The sequence below is a fragment of the Lynx rufus genome, unplaced genomic scaffold (assembly GCF_022079265.1).
Source record: "Lynx rufus isolate CCGP_SWC_20201006 ecotype Redwood Valley unplaced genomic scaffold, mLynRuf1.p SCAF_9, whole genome shotgun sequence".
Lineage (NCBI taxonomy): Eukaryota > Metazoa > Chordata > Mammalia > Carnivora > Felidae > Lynx > Lynx rufus.
The window spans coordinates 54,741,277-54,768,512 of record NW_025814897.1 but is presented as its reverse complement, the minus strand read 5'-3'; the positions used below and the strand labels follow the sequence as shown (position 1 = coordinate 54,768,512).

The following is a 27,236-nucleotide window of genomic DNA, read 5'->3' as shown; positions in this document are numbered from 1 at the left end:
CTCATTTTACGTCTCATTTCCTCACACCCCTTTTGTTGTTGACATCTATTGCTGCCTCAGTTAAAGTGCACTCTCTTATTTTAAAAAGATATAGAAATGGCCAGGAAAGAACACACGTGTTAGTTTTTCATTTGGAGAGCAGAAAAAAACCACTATCGCAAATCTCTTCTTGGCCTCACACAAAAATCTTGACCTAATTTTCACAGCCTGATGATCATAAAAATTCTTGGAAGGGTCTTTTCAGCCTAATTTCAACATATATTCTTCTCAGAGCTAAAGTCATTCTCTGGTCCTAAGTTTTATCTTTTACTTGAATTCTCTGAAACTGTGGGGATCTGATAAACATCATTGATACATTTAATTTCCAGGTATGATTTTAACATCAAGGAAGAAAAGAACAAGTAAACCACAAATAACTTTAAACTAGCACATACTAGAGGTCAGGAATTGTGGTAGGTCAACTTTACATAACTTACTAAAAACAGCCCTCAAAAGAAGTATGTGGTATTATTTTCATTTTATAACAAAGAAATTAAGATACAAACTAGAGCACCTAATAAGAGGTGAAAGCAGGACCTCCATCCAAGTGTGTCCTGCTCCAATGCTTTTCCCATTACCCCACAGAGCTTTCTAGGAAAAAGAGTCTTGGAGAACTACCTCAGATGAATTTTCCAAACTTTAATGGATTCCAAAAAGTTTCTGCTAAACAAAATTCTACCTACGTGGAACCAACTTTCTTTACTTTTCTTTCTACTTAGTAGTTGGAAATTGCCTCTCAAGTCAGATCTATTAAAAAAAAAAAGGCTGGTTGTATAGAATTGGGCATTCATTTACAAGAGTGTTTCTTCAACAGGCTCTCTAGAAAGCACTTATGAACTGCAAAAAATATATAAACAGGTTAGGAACTGGTTTTCCTGATTTAGGCTATCTTTGAAGAACTTCCTGGGTAAGAAAGTACCATGTAAATCTCACTATTCTTCTGAATATATATGGTCTATAATTTATCTTCTTAATTTTTTTTTTTTTTTTTTCTTTAAGACTGCCTATTTCCCAAAGTGTAAAGCCCTACTAGGTTACTACTTGACTTAAATGTTTCCACAGAAGGCAATATGGCCATTAGGCCTTCTTTAAAGTTGGCACTTCAGAAATATCATTATGAATTAACTGAAAGGGAAAGAAGAAACATTTAAAGAAAAAGAAGAGAATAAAAATATTTGACTAATTCACTGATTGTGAGAAGAGGTTAAGAGTGTATCCTTAAGTAGAGGAAACAGCAATATATAAACCAAGTAGAATGAAAGCAGAATTGGGTTATTATTTGAGAAACAAAGATTATTTTGTACACATAAGTTGTGCAGCAATAAACAAATTTCAAATCATGATCAAACCTAGAAGAGTTAGACTGCCTTTGGGTAACCACAACATGCCAGTAAGATGAAGACTGTCCATTTAGATCAGGTACATACTAGTTCAGGATGGTTTGGAAGGCCACATTTTTTGCACGGTTCATCATCATCTGCTAGGATGGCTTCTTCGCTTTCTTTTTCTTCCTCTTCTTCTGAAGCTGCAGATGATTTTTCACTGTCCGACCCTTCACTTTCATCATTGCTAGAATATTTCCACCTGCCACGTGTTCGAGAACCAGTCCATCGAACTTTGCCTTTGGGTTTTACCTTGTATAAAATTAAAAATTGGGATAATTTGGTATAATGAGAACGTTAAAAAACAAACTTCTGATTATATGTCCATGTTTAGTCAATATATAAGAAGAAAATGAAAATTATTATATCCTTATCACAGATCTACCTACTATTAAATTTTGGTACATATTTTCATAATTTATTCTATTTTTGTTGGAGGGGATTATAATTAACATTCTCTCTTTTAAATATTTTCCCTAGTGAAAAAATATTATTTACATCACTGTAGATGACTGTATGATATGCCATCACATAGCTGTATTTATCTAATCTCTTACTAGACAGACATTTAGGTAGTTTCCCAGTTTTTCACTTTCATAAAAAATGGGTCCTTGTAAATGTAAATTTTTACAAACCTCTGTGGTTAGGATAAATTCCTTGAAGAGGATTCTGGGTCAAAGGCCATGCACATTTTAAAGGCTCTATTTATAATAGAGCACTGACTATATTCTCACATATTGTTAACATAAAAATTTAAATTCCCATATTAGAGGTGAATGCAAAACTTTTCATAGGTCATAACTGCATATAAAAATCCTGACAGGGGCGCCTGGGTGGCGCAGTCGGTTAAGCGTCCGACTTCAGCCAGGTCACGATCTCGTGGTCCGTGAGTTCGAGCCCTGCGTCAGGCTCTGGGCTGATGGCTCAGAGCCTGGAGCCTGTTTCCGATTCTGTGTCTCCCTCTCTCTCTGCCCCTCGCCCGTTCATGCTCTGTCTCTCTCTGTCCCAAAAATAAATAAACGTTGAAAAAAAAAATTAAAAAAAAAATCCTGACAAATATTGAAATATATTATTCAGAGAATAAGTTTATAATGTTGTAAACTGCTTTTTTACTCCCTGGTTTCAGTCTTTTAATTCATATTTCAGTTCATTCCTATAGTATAAGTCCCCATCAAAGACCAAAATAATTCTAACAACAGACGGGGAAATTATTTTTAAGAATTAAAATTTCAGTATTTTAGGGAAGAAAGGATCACTTACTATGAAGAACAATCTGATCACTTAAATAAATTAAAAACAAAAGTAGCACTTTTAATTATAACAAACTCCTATAAACTTGCCAAAGACTTGTCAAGGTCTGGCTTAAAAAGAAGAGTTATAGGAAAAAGGATTCTGGCTTCTAAGACTAATGATTAAAATGGGGGAAAATAGACACTCTCATACTTAGTAATGAGAGGGTGTACGCACGGGGCCTTTTGGGGAGGGCAGTGTGGCAATAGCTATCAAAAGTTAAAATACACATGCCCCTTGACCCAGCAATGCCAATTCTAGGAGTCTATTCTAAAGAAATACTCACTTATGTCCAAAAGGATCTTCAATGCAGCATTGCCTGTAATAGTGAAAAATTGGAAACAACCTAAATGTCAATCAATAAGGGAGTGGTTAATAAACTGAGGTACATCCACACTATGGAATACTATGTAGCCATCAATAACCAAAAGGTAGACTACATGTACAGACATGGAAAGAGTTCAGAGACACACTGATAAGTGAAACATTCATAGAAAAATGAACATACTCGATTTAATTTATTGTTTCAGTGAATGGGTAAATATTTATGAACATACCCATGAACGTATGGAAAAAGAACTGGAAAGAGATGTTACAAGTGTTTCTATTAACAGTGTGTATGGGGTATTTTCAGTTTTCAATCCTACAGGCTGGGTATCACCTACAGTTTACATAGAAAATGTATTCCCGTAATGCCTGTAACAGAGAAAAAATTTAAAAGATGACAAGATTGTATAGTCCAAAAATTTAATGTCTGTTGACAACTATTGAGAAAAGACAACACAGACAAAGGAAGAAAGATACCTTTTTTTTTTTAAAGTTCTCTTTGAATGACTTCTGTTTAGCCAAACCAAGAGTTACACTTAGACCCAATTATTTCTAATAAAAATTAAAACTTGAAATAGGAGAAATTTTACCTTGCTTACTTTAGAATTTGTATCCTTCTCTGTTTTTTTCAAATTTTCTTTTTTGTCTGCTTTCTGTGAGGCTGCTGACTCTTCTTCCACTTCATCTTCTCCTTCCCCTCTTTTTTTATCAGCTTTCTGATCTCTGATCTCAGCCACTTTTGCTGTGGGTCTAGATATTCTTGGAGACCGCCTCAAGGTACGACCTACGTTTGTTTTCTCTTCTTCCTTTTCTGTCTTCTCTTGCTTGGTTTCTGGTTCTAGAATTTGGGGAGGAGAATCTGGCTTCTTCTTCCGACTGGATATCCTAATTGTTAATTTGATGCCCTCTTTCTGCCTTTCAGAGGTTATCTCTGTGTTTTCTGAGGCAGTGGTTTCTTCCTCAGGAATCAACTTATATTTAAATTTGCTTTTTTGCATAGAACCCTTTGTCTCAGAAGGATCCTCTGTGCCAGAGGTTTGGGCATTGTCCAGATTATCCGTTTCTACCTTTGTGGATTCAGAATCCTTTTTTAGAATTTCTCGGTCTGTTTTTTCCAGGGAATGACCTTCAGTGGAACTTGTACTCTGACATTCTACCACTTCTTTTTCTGAGGCTAACTTCTCACAGTGGTCAGTCATGTTAGACGGTGCAGAAGTTTCCGCTGCCTCAGGAGAGACTGACTTTACTGATTCTAGAGTATACTTCGGAACCTCCTCTGGTATTGGACTCAATCTTTGTGTGTCCTTATCAAGAAAAGTTTTTTTGGACTTCTCTAACTTTTCAAGACATTCTAGGACTGGTGGGCGCTTATCCTTTTTACTTTTGGGAGACTTCTCGTCAACCTTCAGAGTACAAGATTCAGTGGCAGATAAAGCAGTTTTCAAAGAGAGATCCTTTGCCATCTCAGAAGTCTCAAGAGAGATTTCCATTTCTGGAGGACCGGTTTCCTCTAGCTGTCCTTTTTGATTCTGGGTCTCTAAGACTGATACTGAATTATCTGCATCTTTCCCTACAGGGACCACTTCCTTCTCAAGATCACCTATTTTCATATTCGTTATGACAGAATTTAAGGACTCTGCTCCATTTCCCTCCATGATGACGCTCCTGTCGTTAGAGGGGCTACAGCTATCTTCCTTTGTATCATAAAACTTTGTCTCCATTTGTTCTGTTTTAAAATTTGGAGTTACCTTTTCATCACTAACTTCTCCATTTACCAGTTGTTTCCCTTCATGACCCAAAATAGTGATTGTGGAGATCCTTTTACAAGTCTCTTCCTCTTGTTTTATTTCATCTTTCAAAAACTCTTTTGTTGGAGTAACGGATTTACACAAAGGTCCTTTGATTGGACTGTCAAAATCATCACTCAGTTTAATTTCTCGTTTTTTTAGTGGTATCTTGGCCTGCTGGTCATTTTTAAGTTTCTCGGTTTCTTCAGTCGACTTCTCAGTGATCTCTTGAGAAGACCTGACACTGCCACCGAACTCTAGCCTCTCTGGCTCTAGCTTCTCCGTGCTACTTTTGATATCTTTTGGATCTGCTCTAAATTCCTTAACTTCAACTTTAGTGGGTTTGACATTTTCCTTGAAGGAATCGCTTTCTTCTTTAATAATCCTTTTATCCTCACTTTCTGGCAAAGGTTTTTCTAGCTTGACTATGACGGGCAGTTTCACAAGTTCCTTTTCATCCTCCTTTTCTACTTTCACAGTAGCCTCTTCCAGAGCACTGGGTGTAGAGCAGGTTTCTGAATTTATTGGCTGCTCTTCACTTTTCATCTTTTCATTTTCCTTCTGGTCCTCTAAAAATCAGGAAAAGATTTACATAAATCTAAGCATTGAAGATTATAAAACATAAAAGGGTAAATATAATATATCTTCCCACTTGCAATTTTTGCTCTTTAAAAGAGGTGGTTTGTCAATGGACATTTGACCAAAAACTAAAACAAAAACAAGAAACCTCAAATCTGACAGTGAAGGAAATTACCAAACTCTGAAGCACAACTTCTAAATATTAAGAAACAGTTACTCAGGGGCACCTGGGTGGCTCAGTCGGTTGAGCATCCAGTTGATTTTGGCTCAGGTTATGATCGCAACAGTTTTATGAGTTCGAGCCCCACGCTGGGCTCTACACTGCCCTGGCTGCACAGAGTCTGCTTGGGCTTCTCCCTCCCCCTCTGCTCCTCCCGTTTGTGCTCCGTCTCACAATAAATAAGTAAACTTAAAAAAAAAAAAAAATGAAAAGAAAAAATAAAAATAAACAATTATTCAGAAAGCTTCAGGTTTATGCTTTATACTTTTAGCTTCAGTGTTCTCAATGGAATGAAAATGTTTATACAATTCAAATAATTTATTCAAGCTCAAGTGATGGCTCAAAAATATGAACTAAAAATACTACATAAAACATTTCCAAAAGACCATATTTGTTTTAAAAAGTGACAAATGTTCTTCCTTGCAAGTCAGTGAGGACTTCATTTCAGAGAGGTAACATGAGCATGGCAGTGGGAAAATGTTTGTTTTATGCTTTATACAGATTATAAAAGTAACACAATTCTGTACAGAAAATGAAACATATGCCCACAAAAAGAATAAAATGTCCACAATACTCATCCCCAGAGGCAATCACTATTAATTATTTGAGGTTACTTCATTCCAGTGTTGTGTATTTTTTTTTTTTAATTTTTTTTTTTTCAACGTTTTTATTTATTTTTGGGACAGAGAGAGACAGAGCATGAACGGGGGAGGGGCAGAGAGAGAGGGAGTCACAGAATCGGAAACAGGCTCCAGGCTCTGAGCCATCAGCCCAGAGCCTGACGCGGGGCTCGAACTCACGGACCGCGAGATCGTGACCTGGCTGAAGTCGGACGCTTAACCGACTGCGCCACCCAGGCGCCCCCAGTGTTGTGTATTTTTGACAAAGTTGGGATCACATTGCCTCATTTTTTCATTGAAACATTAGCACTTTATGATATTTAATGCCTTTTACAGAAATCAGACTTAATTATATAATACTCCTCAATGTGGTTATATTACAATTTACTTTATCAAATGCCATTAGTTAACATTTCAGAAATTAATATGTTATAAACTATATATGTTTATCATCAATTCCTCTTTTTACCTTAATTGGCTATGTATTTGTAACTTTTATGGAGTACTCAATAGTGCAAAAACCGTATTTGGTAAAGAGCAGAACCTCTAAATGGGATTACAGAGATTGCATACACAATGTAAACCAGTGCTCAGAGAATTTGAGCAGAGTGTTTTCAGAGAATTCATTAAGTACTAATTTTACCTACACTTCCCATTATTTCACACTATCCTTACAACTAAAACAAAACAAAACAAAACAAACCTTAGCTCTAAATGAAGTTTTAGCAAAGTAGTAATTTTTTGGTAATGTTTATTTACTTATTTTTGAGAGAGAGCGAGCAGGGAAGGAGCAGAGAGGAAGAGAGAGAATCCCAAGCAGTCTCCACACTCAGTGCAGAGCCCAATGCAGGGCTCGATTTCATGAAACGCGAGATCATGACCTGAGCTGAGCCAAGAGTCAGACGCTTAACCGACTGAGCTGCCCTGGCGCCCCAGAAAAGTAATTTTTATAGATGATTTTGCACACATTATGCCAAGTTGATAAACCAGTATTACAATGTATTTCATAGGTATAAAATGGAATACATAGAAGCGATATGAAGACATGTGTTTTAAAAAAAGAATGCAGTATCTTTAAAAGAGTTAATATTTTAATTATAAATCACTATTTCCTTTACTTCATTCATGTTACAAACAAACCATTCAAGAACTACCAAGAAACATTCAGAACCTGAGAACAGAGTATCAGTATTGCTCTTCCCCCTCTACATTGTCATTGATTTAATGTAAGCATTCCACTAAGGAAATTAAAGACATGACAATAGTGATCTAATTTGTGTGTCTTCTTCCCACTGATAAAGTAGCCTTAGTAAATTCCTGATCATTGAGATTGGTTAGCATATCAGGAAATCTAATTAAATTAACATCTTGGTTAACAATTAAAACACTGATTACAATTTTAAAAAATAACTTCAAGTTGGGGCCCCTAGGTGGCTCAATCAGTTGAGTGTCTGACTTCAGCTCAGGCCATGATCTCGTGGTTTGTGGGTTCAAGCCCCATATTGGGCTTGCTGCTGTCACTGCGGAGCCCACTTCGGGTCCTCTGTCCCCCATCTCTGTGCCCCTTCCCAGCTGTGCTCTCTCTCAAAAATAAACATAAAAAAAAATCTTAAAGAAAAAAAAAAAACAACACTTCAACTTAACACTAAGGGTTTATTAAACACAAACTAATATTCTTCTATATGTTTTTGTTCAGAAAACAACTCAGGATTTCACTGTGGCTCTGACCCAAGGTAAAAGGACACTGTATTTTTTGGGGGGGATGGTGAAGGAGAAAGATCTCCTCCATTATTTGAAATGATTCCAATTTGGTAACAACATGACAGAAGAAACTGAGGGAATAACACTAATAGTTCAAGGTTCCCAGGTTCACGAATCCTAATTCACTTGGTGGTAAATTTTGTGTATGTCTCAAAACAAACTCTGATCCTCATTTCTTCATTTATAAATAAAGCAGCTGAAAAATTATACTTCACTGGCTTATATTTCTCTTAACCCCAAAATGTTAAATTCTTAGTATTTCTGTGTTCGGCTCAGTTCTTTTCAGACATGAAAACAATGATTACTCTAGCTCTCCTAGATTACATGGATATGTCCCTAAAACCACAGAGAAAACAGAATCATGACAGAATATGAACCTCCAAGCACAATCATAACTGGTAAAAAGATCATTCAGTTATATAAGCATTTTCCCACAGTTTTCTCAAAAAGAAACTATAAAAGAGATGCAAATGAATTTCAGAGACATAAAATTTAAACAAACAAAACTTAGGGAAAAACTCACTTTAAAATCACAATCCCGCAGCAACACTGTTTGTCAAACAAGTTAATTCAAGAGAAGTATTATCTATTGCAGGTTTTAAAGTGATTCATTCATTTACTCAACAAATATTTACTGATCAGCTATTGTGTGCTTTCCCAAACATCCCAACCACAATCTATGGGATAGAACATTGGATGTTCTATAAAAGTTAACTATAAAGGACATCGCTAAGTATTTATCCAGTACAGACCTATCCCTTCTATTGAGCTTCACTTTATTGTGCTTTTGCAGATACTGCATTTTGTTCAAATTGAAGGTTTGTGGCAACCTTGCCTCGAGCAAGTCTATTGGTGCCATTTTCCCAAAAGCATTTGCTCACTTCATGTCTCTGTCACATTTTGGTAAATCTCACAATATTTCATTATTATTATATTTTTTATAGTGATCTGTGATCAGTGCTCATTTGATGTTACCACTGTAATTGCTTTGGGGCTCCATGAATCACACCCATTTAAGATGGCAAACTTAACTGATAAGTGAACTTAACTGACTACTCTACCAAACGGCCATTTCTTCTTCTCTTTCCTTCTCTTTGGGCCATCCCATTTCCTGAGACATACCAATGCTGAAATTAGGCCAGCTAATAACCTTACAATGGTCTTTAAGTGTTCCAGTGAAAGAAAGAGTCACATATCTCTCAAATTAAATCAAAAGCTAGAAATGATTAAGCTTAGCGAGTATGGCACATCAAAAGCCGAGACAGGTCAACAACGAGGTCTCTTACACCAAACAGTGGGTCAACTTGTGAATACAAAAGAAAAGTCCTTGAAAGAAGTTAAAAGTGCCACTCCAGAGAACACACAAATGATAAAAAAAGGAAAACAGCCTATTGCTGATATGGAGAAAGTTTTAATGGTCTGGACAGAAGATCAACCAGCCACAATATTCCCTTAATCCAAAGTCTAACCACAGTAAGGCCTAACTCTCCTCAATTCTATGAAGGCTGAGAGAGGTGAAGAAGCTGCAGAGGCTCTTGAAGAGGCTGGTTCATGAGGTTTAAGGAAAGAAGCTGTGGAGACAGAACATAAAGATGCAAGGTGAAGCAGTAAGTGTTGATGCAGAAGCTACAGCCAGTTATCCAAAGGACATAGCTAAGATAATTCATGAAGGTGGCCACACCAAACAACAGATTTTTGATGCAGATAAAATAAGCCTTAATGGAAGAAGGTGCCATGTAGGACTTTAATAGCTAGAGAGAAGTCAATGCCAGGCTTTAAAGCTTCAAAGGACAGGATGACTCTCTTGTTAGGGGCTAATACAATTGGTGACTTTTAAGTTGTTCATTTACCCTTCTGAGAATCATAGGGCCCTTGAGAATTATGCTAAATCTACTCCGCCTGTGCTCCATGAATGGTACAACAAAGCCTGGATGAGAGCACATGGCTTGCAACATGGTTTCCTGAATACTTTAAGACCACTATTGAGACCAACTGTTCAGGAAAAAAAGATTCCTTTCAAAGTATTACTGCTCACTGACAATGCACCTGGTCACCCAAGAGCACTGATGGAGATGTACAAGATGGATGTTGTTTTCATGCCTTCTGACACACATCCATTCTGCAGCCTAGGGATCAAGTTATCATTTTCACTTTCAAGGCTTATTATTTAAGAAATACATTTCATAAAGCTATAGTGGCCACAGACACTGATTAAAGAAAACTGAAAACCTTCTGGCAAGGATTCACCATTCTTTTTTTTTTTTTTTAATTTCTTTTAACGTTTATTCATTTTTGAGACAGAGAGAGACAGAGCATGAATGGGGGAAGGTCAGAGAGAGAGGGAGACACAGAATCTGAAACAGGCTCCAGGCTCTGAGCCGTCAGCACAGAGCCCGATGCGGGGCTCGAACTCACAGACCGTGAGATCATGACCTGAGCCGAAGTCGGCCGCCCAACCGACTGAGCCACCCAGGCACCCCAAGGATTCACCATTCTAAATGCCATGAAAAACATTTGTGACTCATGCGAAGAAGTCAAAATATCAACATAAACAAGTCCTCGTAAGTGACTGAGGGGTTTAAGACTTCTGTGGAAGAAGTTAACTGCATACACGGTAGAAAGAGCAAGAGAACTAGAATGACAAGTGGAGCCTAAAGATGGGACTGAATTGCTACAACCTCATATTAAAACTTGAACAGATGAGGAGCAGCTTCTCATGGATGAGCAAAGAAAGTGGTTTCTTGAGATGGAATCTACTCCTGGTGAAGATGCTGTGAAGATTGTCGAAATGATACAAAGGATTCAGAACGTTACATAAACAAAGCTGATAAAGCAGTATCAGAGCTTGGGAGGATTGACTCCAATTTTGAAAAAAATTTACTGTGGGTAAAAGGCAATCAAACAGCATCACATGCTATAGAGAGACTGTTCATGAAAGGAAGAGTTAATTGATGTGACCAACTTTATTCTTGTCTCATCTAAGAAACTGCCACAGTCATCCCAAGTTTCAGCAACCACCACCCTGATAAGTCAATAGCCATCAAGGCAAGACCCTTCACCAGCACAAAGATTACAACTCATCGAAAGCTCAGATGGTGGTTAGCAGTTCTTAGCAATAAAGTATTTTTGAACTAAGGTAGGTACATTGTTTTTATAGATATAATGCTGCTGCACACTTAATAAGACTACAGTATAGTGTAAACATAACTTCTATATGGGCTGGGAAACCAAAAAATTCTTTTGATTCATTTTATTATGATATTTGCTTTGCTGGGGTGGTCTGGAACCAAACCTGCAGTATTACCAAGGTATGCTTTTACCTGTTTCCTCTTCTTTCTTACTAACAAAACTGTGTTTTCGTTCAGAAGGTGCTTGCCTCTTCAGATACCTTATAGCTAGGAGACATATGATCCAGTTCTGACCAAAGAGATGCAGGAGGAAGTCTACTGGGTGAGACTTACAGGATTCAGCTGAACTATGCCTTCTGCCCTTCCTCCTTTCTATCTAGAATCCTGGAGAGGGTGCAATCAAAGCCACATGCTAAGGATGGCAGACTAGGAAGGGTGTTTAGGCTTAACCAGACCTGGATTACTGACTACCTGACTTTTTATTATAAGAAAAAAAACCCCAACTCTGAACAAACATATAGCCAAACACAATCATGTCTGATATATTTTCCTTTCACTTTTGCTTTCTATTACCTTTCCTTTTCCATACTCACCAAAAATTATCCATATCCACCTAATATATATTGGGCTTGTCATCTGTTGGGTGATAAAGGGGTAACTAATCCCTGATGAGGCTTAATTTCTTTATAATCCTCCTCTTCTAAGCCAAGACTTGAGAACTGTTTAAATAGCATAGTAGTTTCAGAGTCTGCTCAAATCTTTTATACCTATGGTAAATTAACACAAACACTTTAAGAGCAAGCTAGAAATATCCACTCTAAAGCTTCAAGAAATACACTTTATAATAGAATAATTCTGCTTATAGAAAGTATACTTACATACACTATACAGAAAAATAAACATGAGTATTTGTTGTAGCACTGCTATAAAACTGCAAATTTGAAATAACCTAAAGATCCTTCAAATAGGAGAATGAATAACCACTATATAGCAAAAATAGAAAAGAAACAGGGGTACTTGGATGGCACAGACGATTAAGTGTCCAACTTCAGCTCAGGTCACAATCTCATGGTTTGTGGTATCAAGCCCTGCATCAGGCTCCGCCTGGGTGGGATTCTCTCTCTCTTTGCCCCTCCCCGACTTGCACATGCGCTCTCACTCACTCACTCACTCACTTACTAAATAGAATGATGAGTGAAAATAGCAAGCTGCAAAAGGACAGGTAATATGATACTGTTCGCAGAAGCTATAAAATGCACAAAATTATGCTATATATTGATATGGCTACATACATATGTACCAAAATCATAAATATGTATATGTGAATGATTTATAGGTCTGTGGCCATGCCCAGAAAAGGAAGGAGAAGGAATGGAACCGAATATGAAGGAATGGAACCGAAATATTGTTTCTATAACATTTTTAATCAAAACAAATTCGAGCAATATCTAAGTTTTATACTATGTTCTGTTTATTTGAACTATTTCATTAAAAATTAAGAAAATATGAGGGGTGCCTGAATGGCTCAGTAGGTTAAGCATCTGACTTCAGCTCAGGTCATGATTTCATGTTTCATGAGCAGAGAGCTAGATCAGCTACTGGGGATAATAGAAAGGAATAAGATGGGTAGTACAGTAAATTCATGGTCACCAGCTATCCCTGAGACACTGACACTGCCCAATAACCTTCCTACTTCTCTAGCAGTAACTATTTCAGTGTTTTTCACTATCCTCAAACTTGCAATCTCTCTGCTATGTCTACATTTTCAGATGATTCTGTCCTTCATTTCACAGAGAAAACAGAAGCCATGGGGCAGAAGCTCCTTCTCATCACCAGACTTACAAACCTATTCCTGTTAAAACAGAGATGGTATTTTAAGCTAAGGCCAATCCTTCCACCTATGTTTTGGATCTCATCTCTTCCAGTCTACTCAGAAGGGGCTTTAAAAACTGTCCTCATCACACTTGTTTTAATGAGATCTCTGTGGCTTATGCCAAATAGAAAGAAGGCCAAAGACAGAAACAAGAATATTTGGGGATTATTTCAGGAGAATTCAGGATAAAATCTTTTCAAGGAGATCTCATTTTATTCAGACTATAAAACAACATTCTCAATAAACCACAAGGCCCTATACAACCTCCACACCCCTCTCCCCCATCTCCCATAGCCTGACCTCCCTAACCTCACTTCCTCCTGTATTACAATTACCCCTCACTCATTCTGCTTCAGCTGTATTACTCACCTTGCTATAAAACAGGAGACAACAAGGGTAAAGGGTCAGATGGTAAATATTTTAGTCTGTGTAGCAACTACTCAACTCTACCTTTGTAGTATGAAGCAACTATGGACAGTAAGATACTAAAAGAATAAATACATTCTAATTAACCAAAGATTAGCAGGCCAGATTTGGGCTGCAGTCCCTAGTCTGCCAATCCCTGCTCTAACACATTATGTATGTTAGACCCACCTCAGGATCTTGCATTTGTTTCTGTCTGCTTTCCTTGGGTATCTGCATGGCTTACTCTTCCAGACCCTTTAGTTTTTACTCAAGTGTCACATTTTCAGTGAGTCCTTTTCTAGGCTCCCAATCTAAAGCTACACCCTCCCTCTTCCCCCAAATTATTCTCCTTCTATAGCTCCTTATCAATATCATCAAACACACCATGTATTTATTAATCTTATTGTCTACCTCCCCATACTATGTAAGTGTCATGAAGGCTAAAAATCGACTGATTTTGTTCACAGATTTATTCCCAGTACCAAAAATAATGCAGGATACATACCATGTACTCAATAAATAAATGCTGATTGGAATGAATGAATGAAATATTACAGGTAAAATATCAACCATGCCTACGAGAGGAATATATTTTTGCAACTGAAGTATTTTGACAAAGAAAGTTTTCACCACTTTAAAGACGTGTTAAGATTTTACAGTTTCCAAAAGGGGCTCAAAATAATGCAAGTATCATTTGATATCATCAACATGTACCTAATGGACAAAACAGGAGATGCCTGTGCTAAAATATCAATAGTACCATTTTACTACATGCTAAAGGGATATGAATTGGGGCCAATTCTTTTATTCTTTAAAAATTACATGGAAGATATCAAAGGCTTTTTTATGATTAAGTATAACAAAATAAAGAAAGCCACACAAAACAAAAGCACGGATTAAATTATTAGAAGGCAAACAGGAAATAGAACCTTGCCAGATATTCTCCAAGCCCTACACATGCCTTTCCCCAAGAATTCCATCTCCCTACCGAGAATGAAATAACCATTAATCTGACTTTTATATTAATCATTTCCTTGTTTTAGTTCTACCTGTGTGTTGTTTTCTTTTTCATGTCTCTTTAATCTCCTCTTGTCCCCTCCATCTTTTATTTTTCTTGCAGTTTATTTGTCACTGAATCATTTGTCCTATCATTTCTGCATTATGCTGACTGTACTCCCCTGCTCCTCTGTCCTTTTTGTCCCTTGAATTGTCATTCTGATCTATAGTCTTCATCAGATTCAAGTTCAATTTCTGTGGCAAAACTACTTCACTGATGATGTATTCTTTACCAAAAGGCATTAATGTCTGATTTTATTCTTTTTATGAGGTTAATAGATACTGATGTTCCCTAAAACCTTTATCAGGAATTGCAAAATGAGGATATTCCCATTCTATCATTCTTCCATCAATGACTTGTTGGAATAAATTCTATAAACTTTACTAATTCACTATTTTGCTATACAATGGTACAATTCATACAGAAAAGGCAGGATGAATGATTCTTTTCATTATTTAACAATTTTCAAAATAATAACTTGGTCTCCACTGACATTCTCCAAAGGTAACCAATTTTTCTTTTAGTGTCATAATGAAATCACGGATTTAAGATATATTCAATTATACTTTAATCCATTATAAGTATTATTCTTGTTGATGCTTAAATTGTCCTGTCTTTGGCAGTGAAAATCTCTTTAAGACCTCTTTAAGTTGGCTCCTGAATCTTTTTGACAGGACTCTGATAACATCCATACTATCTGGAATGACAAGATGTTTCTCGGCTCAGAATTGGTGGGAAACTATTTTCACAACCGCAATCCAGGTGTTAAGGCTGCTCACTACTGTTGGGTTGGCCACCGTTTCTAAGTCTTTTCAGTGGACAGAACTACCAAAGACATGCATATATTTTTTTAATAAAAATAACTCATGAGTTAATGAACTAGAATTTAAATAAAAATTTAAGGGGCACCTGGGTGGCTCAGCCGGTTAAGCATCTGATTGTTGGTATCGGCTCAGGTCACGATCTCATGGTCGTGAGATCGAGCTCAAATCGGGCTCTGTGCTGACAGTGTGGAGTCAGCTTGGGATTCCCTCTCTCCCTGTCTCTCAAAGTAAACAAAAAAATAAACAAATAAATATGTGAGGGGAAAACCTCATGAATTCATAATGATATTTGAGTGTTTCCTTAATCTCTTCTACCTTACATCTTATTTCTCCTGCTCCACCTGTACCCCCAGAGAATCTTGGTTTTAAAGGATACCATGGATGATATAATTAAAATAAAATATTTTTTCCTCACGTTATATATAAAACATTCTCAGAATAACAATATTGACATCATCATCAAAGTGATTTATTAAAAAGTCAAGAAGTGCTTGTACTCTTCCCATTCTTTCTCCATTTGTTGTCTTACTATAGCTCCATTGTCAAAACACATAGCCATTAAAGACTACACATTCTTTCTCGTTTCTGCCATTTAGATTTAGCTACATGTAACTACAAATTTAATGCTCACCCAACATCCTTTTTAAAATCTTTGAAATAATTTTAGACATACAGATATGTTACAAAAATAGTTCTAGTACTTTCACTCTGTTTTTCCTAAAGTTAAGAACCTACATGTTCCATAGTATAATTATCAAAACCAGGAAATTAACATCAGTAAAATACTATTAATTAAACAGATTTTATTTAAATTTTGCCAGTTTTCCCCCCAATATCTTTTCTGTTTAAGGTTTCAGGTCTCATTTTGTTCTTATGTTCTTGCCTCCTCCAATCTTTGTTCCTCATTCTTTCCCTGTTTCTTCTAACTTTGACACAGTTAATTTATAGAATACCTCTTAATTTGGGCTTTTAATTTTTAATTAAAAAATTTTAATATTTGTTTTTGAGACAGAGTATGTATGAGTGGGGGAGGGGCAGAGACGAAGACACAGAATCTGAAGCTGGCTACAGGATCTGAGTTGTCATCACAGAGCCCGACACAAGCCCTGAACTCATGAGCCCTGAGATCATGACCTGAGCAGAAGTCAGACGCTCAATCGACTGAGCCACCCAGGTGTCCCAGTTTGGGCTTTTAAATGTTTTCTTGAAATTATACATTTTTGACAAATATTCCATAAGAGATGCTGTATATTATACCAGAGAATACATGATGTTAATACTTCAATCACTTGGTAAGGTTCTGTTGGCTGGTTATGCTATTGTAAAATTACCATTTTTCTTTTTCTAACAGGTAAAGCATCTTGGGAAGATGCTTTGAAATTATGCTAATACTCCTCCACAAACTATAAACGACTGATTTTAGCATCTGTCAGAGAGCTTGCCTATAACAATGATTACTGTAGTGTTTCCACACTGGTGATTTTTTATTTCCCTCATTCCTTCTACATTAATTAACTAATATTTGTCTGCAGGGAAAAGCTATCCCTTCACTTCTATTTATTGATTTATGCAATTATGTATTTATAGAAGTAGAAACTTATGGGCATTTATTTAAATCTATCTATCAGTATATTTGCAGCTAAAACAGTTTCTGCTTTCACCACTGGGTGCTCTTTCTGGTTGGCACCTGTGTCTTACTGATATGCCCAAATTCTTTTTTGAGCGCCTCTTTAGTTTCTCGCATTCTAAAATGTCCCGGGTTCATCTTGTATTTTCTCTGCCCATCACCAGAATCAGTCTGAGGAGCACTGGTTCTTTTTATTGGAGAATGATTTTTTGAAATAAAAATCTAGAGGCTAAAATAGTGCTCACTGCTACTGGGGCATCATTGTTCTTAGATTACTCTCATAAACAGAGGTAGGAAACATACACATGAATATTAAGCCATACAAATGAACATATTTATATGTATTTTGACAACATACAGCACTGATATTGTGATAGTCATTCTGGCTATCTGAAGCTCGTTTGTTTGAAGATTTCTTAAGTACTGTTTTTTAATTTTTTAATGTTTGTTTTTGAGAGAGAGACAGAGACACAGTGTGAGTGGGGGAGGGGCAGAGAGAGAGGGAGACACAGAATCTGAAGCAGGCTCCAGGCTCTGAGCTGTCATCACAGAGCCTGACGCAGGGCCCAAACTCACAAGCCATGAGATCATGACCTGCCTGAACTGAAGTCAGCCGCTTAACTGATAGAGCCACTCAGGTGCCCCTACTTGAAGATTTCTATAAAAAACATTCATGGGAAAACAGACCTTAGACTTTGGTAAGTGTATCTGCAGTCTTTATGTGAAAGCTACTTTGGCTGGACATGAAGTCCCTGGGTCACATTTTTGTTGCCTCACACACGTTATGGCATTTTCTTCTATCATAAAGCATTGCTTTCAAATAGAGCGATGGCAGTCTGATTTTCTTTCCCCTATAAATCATGTGGTCTTTTTGCTTGGATAAACAAAGACTTTCTTTCTTCAAATCCCAGTAATTTTACTGGAATATGTCCTGAAGTTGGGTGTTCTGGGTTGATTTTCCAAGGTATGCAGTGTCATTTCAATATACAGCCTAACAACTTTGTTTCAGGAGGTTTTGTTAAGCAGACTTTAGTATTTTTGTCTGTTCCCTTGCTCTGGTTTTTGTTTCCTTTATACTGGATGCTTGTTGATTTTCTTTCCTATCTTCAAATCCTTATTTCTTTCTGTCGAGTTTCATTAATTTTTAATTTTTTTCAATGTTTATTTTTGAGAGAGAGAGAGACAGACAGAGTGGGAACAGGGGCGGGGCAGAGAGAGAGACAGAGAGACAGAGACAGAGACAGAGAGAGAGACAGAGAGAGAGAGAAAGAGAGAGAGAATCCAAAGCAGGCTACAGGCTCTAAGCTGTCAGCACAGAGCCTTGATGCAGGGTTGAATTCACAAACCAGGACATCATGAGCTGAGCTGAAGTTGGATGCTTAACCGATTGAGCCACCCAGGTACCCCTCTTCATTTCTTTTTGATTAAAAAAATAATACAGCTTTTCACTTGTTATTTTGTAAAGGCACTATCTTGTGTTTGTTCACTCTGACGTTCCTTCTAGATTTTTGAAAAATCTTGACTCTTCTGAGTTCTACCACCTATGAAGTTTTCACATTTTTATAGTTTCTATAGTTTTCACATTTTGAGGGAAAGTCTTTAGGATAAGCTTTCATTCGTGGCAGTGAGAGTATCCTGCTTCTTATTCCCTTTTGTTCTCATAATCCTATGGGATTTACTTTGATCCTTTTTAGTTGCTTATTTTTTATGTCAAATAGATAGTTCTAATTTCATAGCTCTGGAGCTCCCCATCTGTTATTTTAGTGAGATATTCAAAACTAAAGTGATTTATTTAATGAGATCACCAAACTCTATTCCTCTCTCATACTTTTATTTGAAGTTTCTTTTTTGCATGTCTATATAGTCCCTGTCCTACTTAATTTTGATTCTATTCCTAGAAGTTTGGACAAAGCTCAGTGTGGAGTTTATTCTGGAAGGAGCTTTGGCTGGAAAAGTTTGAGAACTCCTGAGGCCCATAGTACCCCAGCTCTTTTAAGAGCTTTGTTTCAGATACTGTCTATCATTTTTAACTTTTGCCACTGATAATATTCCTTTAATGAAGGAATCTATAAAGACTCAAAAACAATATCACTGCCATTTTCCAAAAACCAAGAATAATAACTTCAATTTTTCCTTTCTAATTCAAGTCACACCAAACTTAGAATAATTTCAGTAGTCAATTGAATCACGAAGTTTCTTATGCTCTTCTCTTTCCCTCTCCAATAAGCACAAATCACTCACATAAGAAGCAACATAAAATAAAAATAAAGTTAAATTAAAAATAAAAATAAAGAAATGTGAACTTCAATGTATTTTGTCTTTTATCTTGACAATTTAAGTCAGGCCTGATGTAAAGAATGATGGTGACATAAAAATAGTACATTTTCTTTTATAAAGGGAACTGTTTAAGCTATTGAAATGAGATGACAATAATACTTGTATTTATCTTGTCTCTCTGTACCTTTTTGGAGTGAAACAATATTTAAAAAGGTAATATAAATAGTGCACTATTTTGTGCTCGGTACAAGGACATTTTGACACCCATCCATAATCTCTAGATTAAACACCCATATCATACCAAAATATTTCTTCATAGCTGTAACAATTAGTACCCACCCATACTATGGAAGGGGTTACAAACTCTAATGGCCACAGGGGCCAGACAGATAATATAAATGAATAAAATGGGCTGAAGGTAAGAAAAACAGAATGTTAGAAACATAAATAAATTCTGTTTTTACTGAACACAATACAAATATGTATAATGCTGGTCATTATGTTTAAAATTTTAAATTTTTTTTTTTTAATTTTTTTTTTTCAATGTTTATTTTATTTTTGGGACAGAGAGAGACAGAGCATGAACGGGGGAGGGGCAGAGAGAGAGGGAGACACAGAATCGGAAACAGGCTCCAGGCTCTGAGCCATCAGCCCAGAGCCTGATGCGGGGCTCGAACTCCCGGACCGCGAGATCGTGACCTGGCTGAAGTCGGACGTTTAACCGACTGCGCCACCCAGGCGCCCCTAAAATTTTAAATTTTTAAAAAAAAAATTAAAAAAAAAATTTTTTTTTTCAACGTTTATTTATTTTTGGGACAGAGAGGGAGAGACAGAGCATGAACGGGGGAAGGGCAGAGAGAGAGGGAGACACAGAATCAGAAACAGGCTCCAGGCTCCGAGCCATCAGCCCAGAGCCCGACGCGGGGCTCGAACTCACAGACCGTGAGATCGTGACGGACGCTTAACCGACTGCGCCACCCAGGCGCCCCCTTTTTTTTTTAATTTTTTAATGTTTATTTATTATTGAGACACAGAGAGAGACAGAGCACGAGCAGGGGAGGGGCTGAGAGAGAGGGAGACACAGAATCTGAAGCAGGTTCCAGGCTCTGAGCTGTCAGCACAGAGCCCAACGTGGGGCTCAAACTCGTGAACCACGAGATCCTCACTGAGCTGAAGTCGGACGCTTAACCGACTGAGCCACCTAGGCGCCCCATTATGTTAAAAATTTTAAAAACCTACTTAATTTATATATTTTGTTTCATAATTCATTATTCCTTTGACTTGGAATCAGAAACTGGATAATTTTTTTCAGGAGGGGGCTGTTCATTATGACAATGTAGGGATCTAGTACTTACTTACCACTGTTACATGCAATATAGAATTTAGCCTGGAGTCATTTAATAGGGAATTTACTACTATATAATTTCTGCTAGTAAACAGCTGTTGATGAACACTAAGTACTGGCAACACTGATACGATTTTGTACATAGGACATCTACTCTCAGGATATTCACATAATTTTTGTAATTGAATGCCAACATTATTTAGTTTTCGGTACTATACTAGTAAACTGGTGTATTCTATAGCTCTTCATAGTGTTCTGTTGATACTAGTTTAGAAAGGTAAACTACGGGGCGCCTGGGTGGCTCAGTCGGTTAAGCGTCCGACTTCGGCTCAGGTCATGATCTCGCGGTCCGTGAGTTCAAGCCCCGCGTCAGGCTCTGTGCTGACAGCTCAGAACCTGGAGCCTGTTTCAGATTCTGTGTCTCCCTCTCTCTGACCCTCCCCTGTTCATGCTCTGTCTCTCCCTGTCCTAAAAATAAAACGTTAAAAAAAAAAATTAAAAAAAAAAAAGAAAGGTAAACTAAACAGTATTAATTTTCCATAAGTTTGAAGTTGGAGAACCTATTTCAGAATTCAAGCCATCATATTCATCTCTGAATACCAACTGCAGTTTAGGAAAGGAGGCCAGATTATTCCTTATCTACTACATTCCCTATTGAACCAAATTCATGAAAAACATGTGAATCAACTTATTAGTTGTATCCCAAGTATTTGAACTGTATTGCCAACCTGAATCTTTGAGAAGATATTAGTTGATAAGGTATGGATTTTTTTTAACCTAAATGATATTAAAAAGTTATGATTCCCGCCACTCCCCAGGAAGTTTTCTTAGCACCACATCACGGCTAAGCCATCTATGGGCCACAGGTTAAGAAAAGCTTTTCTTCTCCTGAGAATTTGACTGTTGGTTAAGTTCTACTCCCTTGGTTAACTAAAAAAACTGGAATGTCAACCAGACCATCACTAGGCAACAGTGCATATGTTATCAATGACCTCTAACTGATAAAATACATCTAAACTAAGAAAAAACATAAACACATGATGGGGATGTCATACTTGGGGCACTCCTGAATGTAGGGACTCATCTATTTGGGCATGAGGACCACTGAATATATATAGCCTATAGAGTTTATTATAAGAGATACTGGCCTCTATGGAACATGAGGCCTTTAAGACAAAGCCGTTCCCACACCTATTCAATGTGAATCCCATGTACTTGGTCCTGAAGTTGTCAGCGGGAAGACGATTGCTCCTGGATTCCTGGATGGCCATATAAACTGCAACACAGACTGCAGCAAAGCCTAAACCTGTTGGCAAGCTGCTACTCCTGTTGGCAAGCTCTGTCTTACATTGATCTTAGTAGACTGATGCCAAGTGTGATCTGTAGTAGTCTTGTGGGTCCAAATGCTTAGTTGAACTGAAGATTCCTGCCTGGCACTTTAGATTATCAAACCTCATAGTGCAGAAAACTATTGCACTGTGTACATTCATTAAGCAAAAAAATTGATTCACCCAGAAGGCAGGCTTTAAGAGCTTATTCAGTTCAAATGGTTAATTACCATAACTGTGACATGTTTCACTTTAAATTTTTTATACAAAGAAACACTCAGGGGCACCTGGGTGGCTCAGTCGGTTAAGCATCCGACTTCAGCTCAGGTCATGATCTCACAGTCTGTGAGTTCGAGCCCCTCATTGGGCTCTGTGCTGACAGCTCAGAGCCTGGAGCCTGCTTCAGATTCTGTGTCTCCCTCTCTCTCTGCCCCTCCCCTGAAAAACATTTAAAACAAAATTCAAAGAAACACTCAGATAATAACACAGTGAAGTTCCATTCTTTTGTCTTTAAAATTGTGATGTGTTTACAAAATGTCATCACCACCAATTTAAGCTTTGTGTCAGACATGATCACAATGGTCAAAGAAGGATCAAATCTAGGTAACTCTTTCTTTCTTTCTTCCTTCCTTCCTTCCTTCCTTCCTTCCTTCCTTCCTTCCTTCTTCTTTTTCTCTTTCTTTCTTTCTTTCTTTCTCTGCCTCCCTCCCTCTTTTCTTCCTTCCTTCCTCCCTCCTTTCTTCTTTCTTTCTTCCTTCCTTCCTCCTTCCCTCCCTCTCTCTCTCTCTCTTTCTCCTTCCTTTCTTTCTTTCTTTCTTTCTTTCTTTCTTTCTTTCTTTCTTTCTTTCTTTCAGTAGGCTCCATGCTGAAGCTCCAATACGGGGCTTGAACTCATGACCCAGAGATCAAGACCTGAGCAGGGACTGAGTCAGATGCTTAACTGACTGAGCTACTCAGGCACACCTATTTTTTTTTTTTAAGTTTACTTATTTTGAGAGAGAGCGAGAGAGAGCGAGAGCAGGCAGAAGCAGGGCTGAGAGAAAGGGAGAGAGAAAGAATCCCAAGCAGGCTCCACCTGAAGAGCTCTGAAGAGCTCCACCAATGCAGGGCTGGAACCCATCAACGGTAAGCTCATGAGGTGAGTCGAAATGAAGAGTTGGACACTTAACTGAATGAGCCACCCAGGCACCCCAGATTTTATTAAGTAATCTTTACAAGTAACATGGGGTTAAGAGATCAACAGTCACATGCCCCTCCAGGCAAGCCAGCCAGGTGCCCCTACATTTAGATTTAAAACTTAAAAAAAAAAAAAAAATTAATAAATAAAACTTTTCTCTCAATGTACAAAAAATCCATCTCCTAAATTTGGACTAAGGAACCATATTCAAATAAACTCTTGTCATTTAAAAAGACTCACAGATGCTACAAATAAATCACTAATATTTGTATTATATTTGTATTATATGTATATTTGCATAATATTAATATCTGTGCTTTCATCAGCTATGATACAAAATTTAACAAATGACTTAACTTCTTGTCCGTTTGTTCCTAGTAGTCTATTCACTATGAGTTAAGAGTATTTGCAACTGTACTTATGTATGCAAATACTCAGTCTAGTTGGACACATTTTTTGCTGGATCCAAACTCAACATTAAAAAAAAGGTTTTGGTACACATGTAGTATTTTTTCTTAAAAATATATAACTGCTCATCAACCAATTCAGATGGAATTGCTGAATTATTACATTTTACACCTGAAACTAATATTAACGCTATATGGTAACTACACTGGAATTAAAAGAAAAGAAAAAATCTCCATATATAACTGCTCATAATAGCATGAAGAAACACATCTTAAAATTTCAGCTCTCTCCGTCTTTCCCAATTTCTCGACCAGGTGTCTTTTCCATTACCCATCATATTACTGTGGACGGTTTCACAATACTACATGTATGGAGTGAATTATGTCCCTCCCTAAATTCATATGATAAAGCCCCAATCCCCAAATGTGGCTGTATTGGGAGACAGGGCCCTCAGTGAGGTAATTATTGTTAAATGATATCAAAAAGGTGGAGTCCTAATCCAAGAGGGCTGGTGCCCTTGTAAGAAAAGGGAAACACCAGATCACTCTCACCACACATACAAAATAGAAGAGGCCATGCGAGGGCACAGAAAGAAGGCAGCCACTTATAAGCCAGGAAGGAAGCCCTCACCAGAAACTGAGTCAGCTGGCACCTCAATCTGGGACTTCTAACCTCCCAAACTGAAAAAATAAATGTCTGCTGTTTAAGCCACCAAGCCTTATATTCTGTTATGGCAGACGGGGCAGACTAATACACTACACTAAGTTATATTATGTTGCCATGGTGAATTTAAGCTTTATATCAGATACCATGTTAGTAATGGCTACAAGACAATCATCTGTAGCTTTCTTTACCTATTATAACTGTAGGAATTTTCTTCATTGTTGCAAACAAGGAGATTCTCCCATTTTCCTTTCTCTTCTTTTGTGTTTTTCATTATTTGATAGACACATGAATATAATATTTTTTTCACTTTAACTATATCATAAGAAAGAAAAAATATAAGTACTCGGCTAAGCTGCTGAGACTAAGCCCAAGCTTAGGGGATGGAAGAGAGAACTAAGGTAAAGCAGAAAATGAGAATTCTAAGGAGGGTCAACCATTATTCAGGTACAGTCCATTGCTGATAGGCAAAAATAATGCTCCATAGTTACCAACTCTTCTAATTTCCAATTTTAAATGTTCACAGCAAATTCAAATTAAAAAATAAAAAAAGGACACACATGAAAACATGTTTCCACAAAAATCTGTACATGGATGTTCACAGTAGCATTATTCATAACAGCCAAAAAGTGGAAACAAGTCAAATGTCCATCAACTAACTAATAAATTAACAAGTGTGGTATATCTATACAAGGAAATATTATTCATAATAAAGAATTAAGTGCTGATACATGCTACAACAAGGGTAGACCTTGAAAGTGAAAGAAGCAGCAGTTTTGCCATGCAAAAGAAGTCAGACACAAAAGGCCCTACGTCGTATGATTCCATATATATGAAATGTTCAAACCAGGCAAATCCACAGAGACAGAAAGTAGATTAGTGGCTTCTAAGGGTTAGGGGAAGATAAAAAATGGCAAGTGACTACTTAATTAAGGTTACAGGGTTTCTTTATGGGATGATGGAAATGTTCTATAATTAGATGGTAGTTATGATTGCACAACATTGTGAATATACTAAAAACCACTGAATAGTACACTTCAAAATGGCAACTTTTACATTAATTAAAAACAAAACAAAAAACAAAGCAGCACTTGCTTTGGACAAATGAAAATAAACACGTTTTCAGGCCAAATCAGACTTGCATGCTGCAAATCTACAATTTCAACTCTCTATTAAAGATTCTCAAATGATATTTAAAAAAAAATTTTTTTTTTAATGTTTATTTATTTTTGAGACAGAGAGGGACAGAGCATGAACGGGGGAGGGTCAGAGAGAAAGGGAGACACAGAATCCAAAACAGGCTCCAGGCTCTGAGCTGTCAGCACAGAGCCTGACTCGGGGCTTGAACTCACAAACCGTGAGATTATGACCTGAGCCGAAGTCGGACGCTTAACCAACTGAGCCACCCAGGCGCCCCTCATATGATATTCTTTACCCATTCTACATATAGGCAGAAGAGTATGACTGCAAAATTTAACAAAAGAAAGACTTTTTCCAATTAGCAGAAGAAAACTAAAATAAAGGTTAGGATTTCCCTCAACTTTGTTTTTCCCCATAAAATTTCCTTTTTTAATTTTTTCATCCCTTCTAAATTAGAATACAGTATCTAACATGGAGTAAAAATATAGATTCAACTTCATGGCATCCTGTAAGTAACTTCCAGGTAGTATATCACCTAACAAAATATCCTGGGTCTTAAACAGAGAAGGACTTAAGTTATACCTAACACTTGCTTTGCAATCTATTATAGTCTGAGAATAATAGTCAACAAATTTTAAAGAGCTTCAAGCTCTTATAGTAGTAGTATGACTGACCCTAATGTGAGTGTGAAAAAAATGAGTGTCAGCAGAACTTGGAAAAAGGATCAAGATTAGGAGATTCTAGATGGCCCTGAAGAATAACTAGAATTTCCACACTGGAGTAACATTATCTCGAGATAAAAGCATGATAAGACACAGAAAGAATGCCCAAGACACCAGGAGAAAATAAAGAAGTCTAGATAATCTGGAACCAGTGATCCGGTAAGAAAACAGGCCAGACTAGGAGATTCTGAATGGCAGTTTAAGAAATTCAGACTTTTTCAAAGACAATTCTAATTACATTTGAAATTAAAAAACCAATTTAATTATTTAGTTAGTGAATGTTTTTGGACATATGATGCCATTTTTGGATCTTTTTTCTGCCTATTTTTATATGTAATGCATTTCTTCTTGGCATGTATATAAAAAGTAATTTTCCTAAGGTTAGACACAAAGCATGACAATTTAACAAAGAAAAATCTATTTTAGTTGCAAGAGTAAGAGTAGCTGTTTTATTCTTTATTCATTTCCTGTTTATTTTTTCCTCCCTGATGTCTGATTTCCGAATATCCCCCTAGCCCCCCGCCCAAGGGGGGCTATATCTAATAGTTTGTTTATATCTAATAGTAATAAAAATGACAAGCCCAGAATCTCATTTCTTTGGTCTTGGTTGGAACAGAACATAATTACACCTGAGAGGATAGAGTAAGAGATAGGGCTTTGGGGGCTGAATAAAACTGTCTACTACAAATTATATGTTAGTGCAGCATCGAAAGTACAGGCACTCTGGACAAAGACCCGAAAGACTGCCCAGGTGTGAATACTGGGTGCACCACTAACAGGTTATGTGACTCTGGGAAAGTCACTCAAACCTCTCTGTATCTCGTTTCTCTCATCTGAAAACAACAACAATGAACTAATGCCATGCCTAAGAGTTGTTGCGAAGATTATATGACTTACTCTATGTAAATCACTGAGAACAGTGCTTGACACATGGGCAGTGGTATGTGCCAGCTATTTTATCCACTTTAGTGTAAGCTTCACAAAGACAAGGATTTCAGTCTTTGTCTACTAAAATGGTGTTTGGAACACAGGTGTACAGTAAGTATTTCTTGTCAGATGCTTAATGAACTGAGCCACCTGGGGGGCCCCTCGTTGTGCTTTCTCTTAACTCTTGAGGGTGATAACATCAGCATTCACTAAGGAGTAGTGAAAGACTTTGTTGTATTTTTGAACAGACTTTGAAAGACTTTGTTGTATTTGAAACAAAACAGCTTTCTGAAAGACTGTTGTATTTAGACAAATACAAGGTTAGGAGGA

General features: G+C 37.1%; 1 protein-coding gene across 4 annotated transcripts in view; it reads right to left on the bottom strand.

Annotated features, from left to right (window-relative positions):
* The window catches only part of RSF1 (remodeling and spacing factor 1), a 158,162-nt gene that overhangs the window by 27,866 nt on the left and 103,060 nt on the right, over window positions 1-27,236 (bottom strand). For 2 of the 4 annotated variants that reach the window (XM_047071791.1, XM_047071793.1), the window contains exons 6-7: window positions 3,629-5,394; window positions 1,467-1,673 (exon numbers count right to left, since the gene is read on the bottom strand). In XM_047071791.1, the coding sequence (XP_046927747.1) occupies window positions 1,467-1,673; window positions 3,629-5,394 (1,973 nt within the window). Of the gene's footprint in view, window positions 1-1,466; window positions 1,674-3,628; window positions 5,395-11,726; window positions 11,933-27,236 lie in introns of those variants that run through there. The other 2 variants (XM_047071794.1, XM_047071792.1) reach the window with 2 other exon arrangements.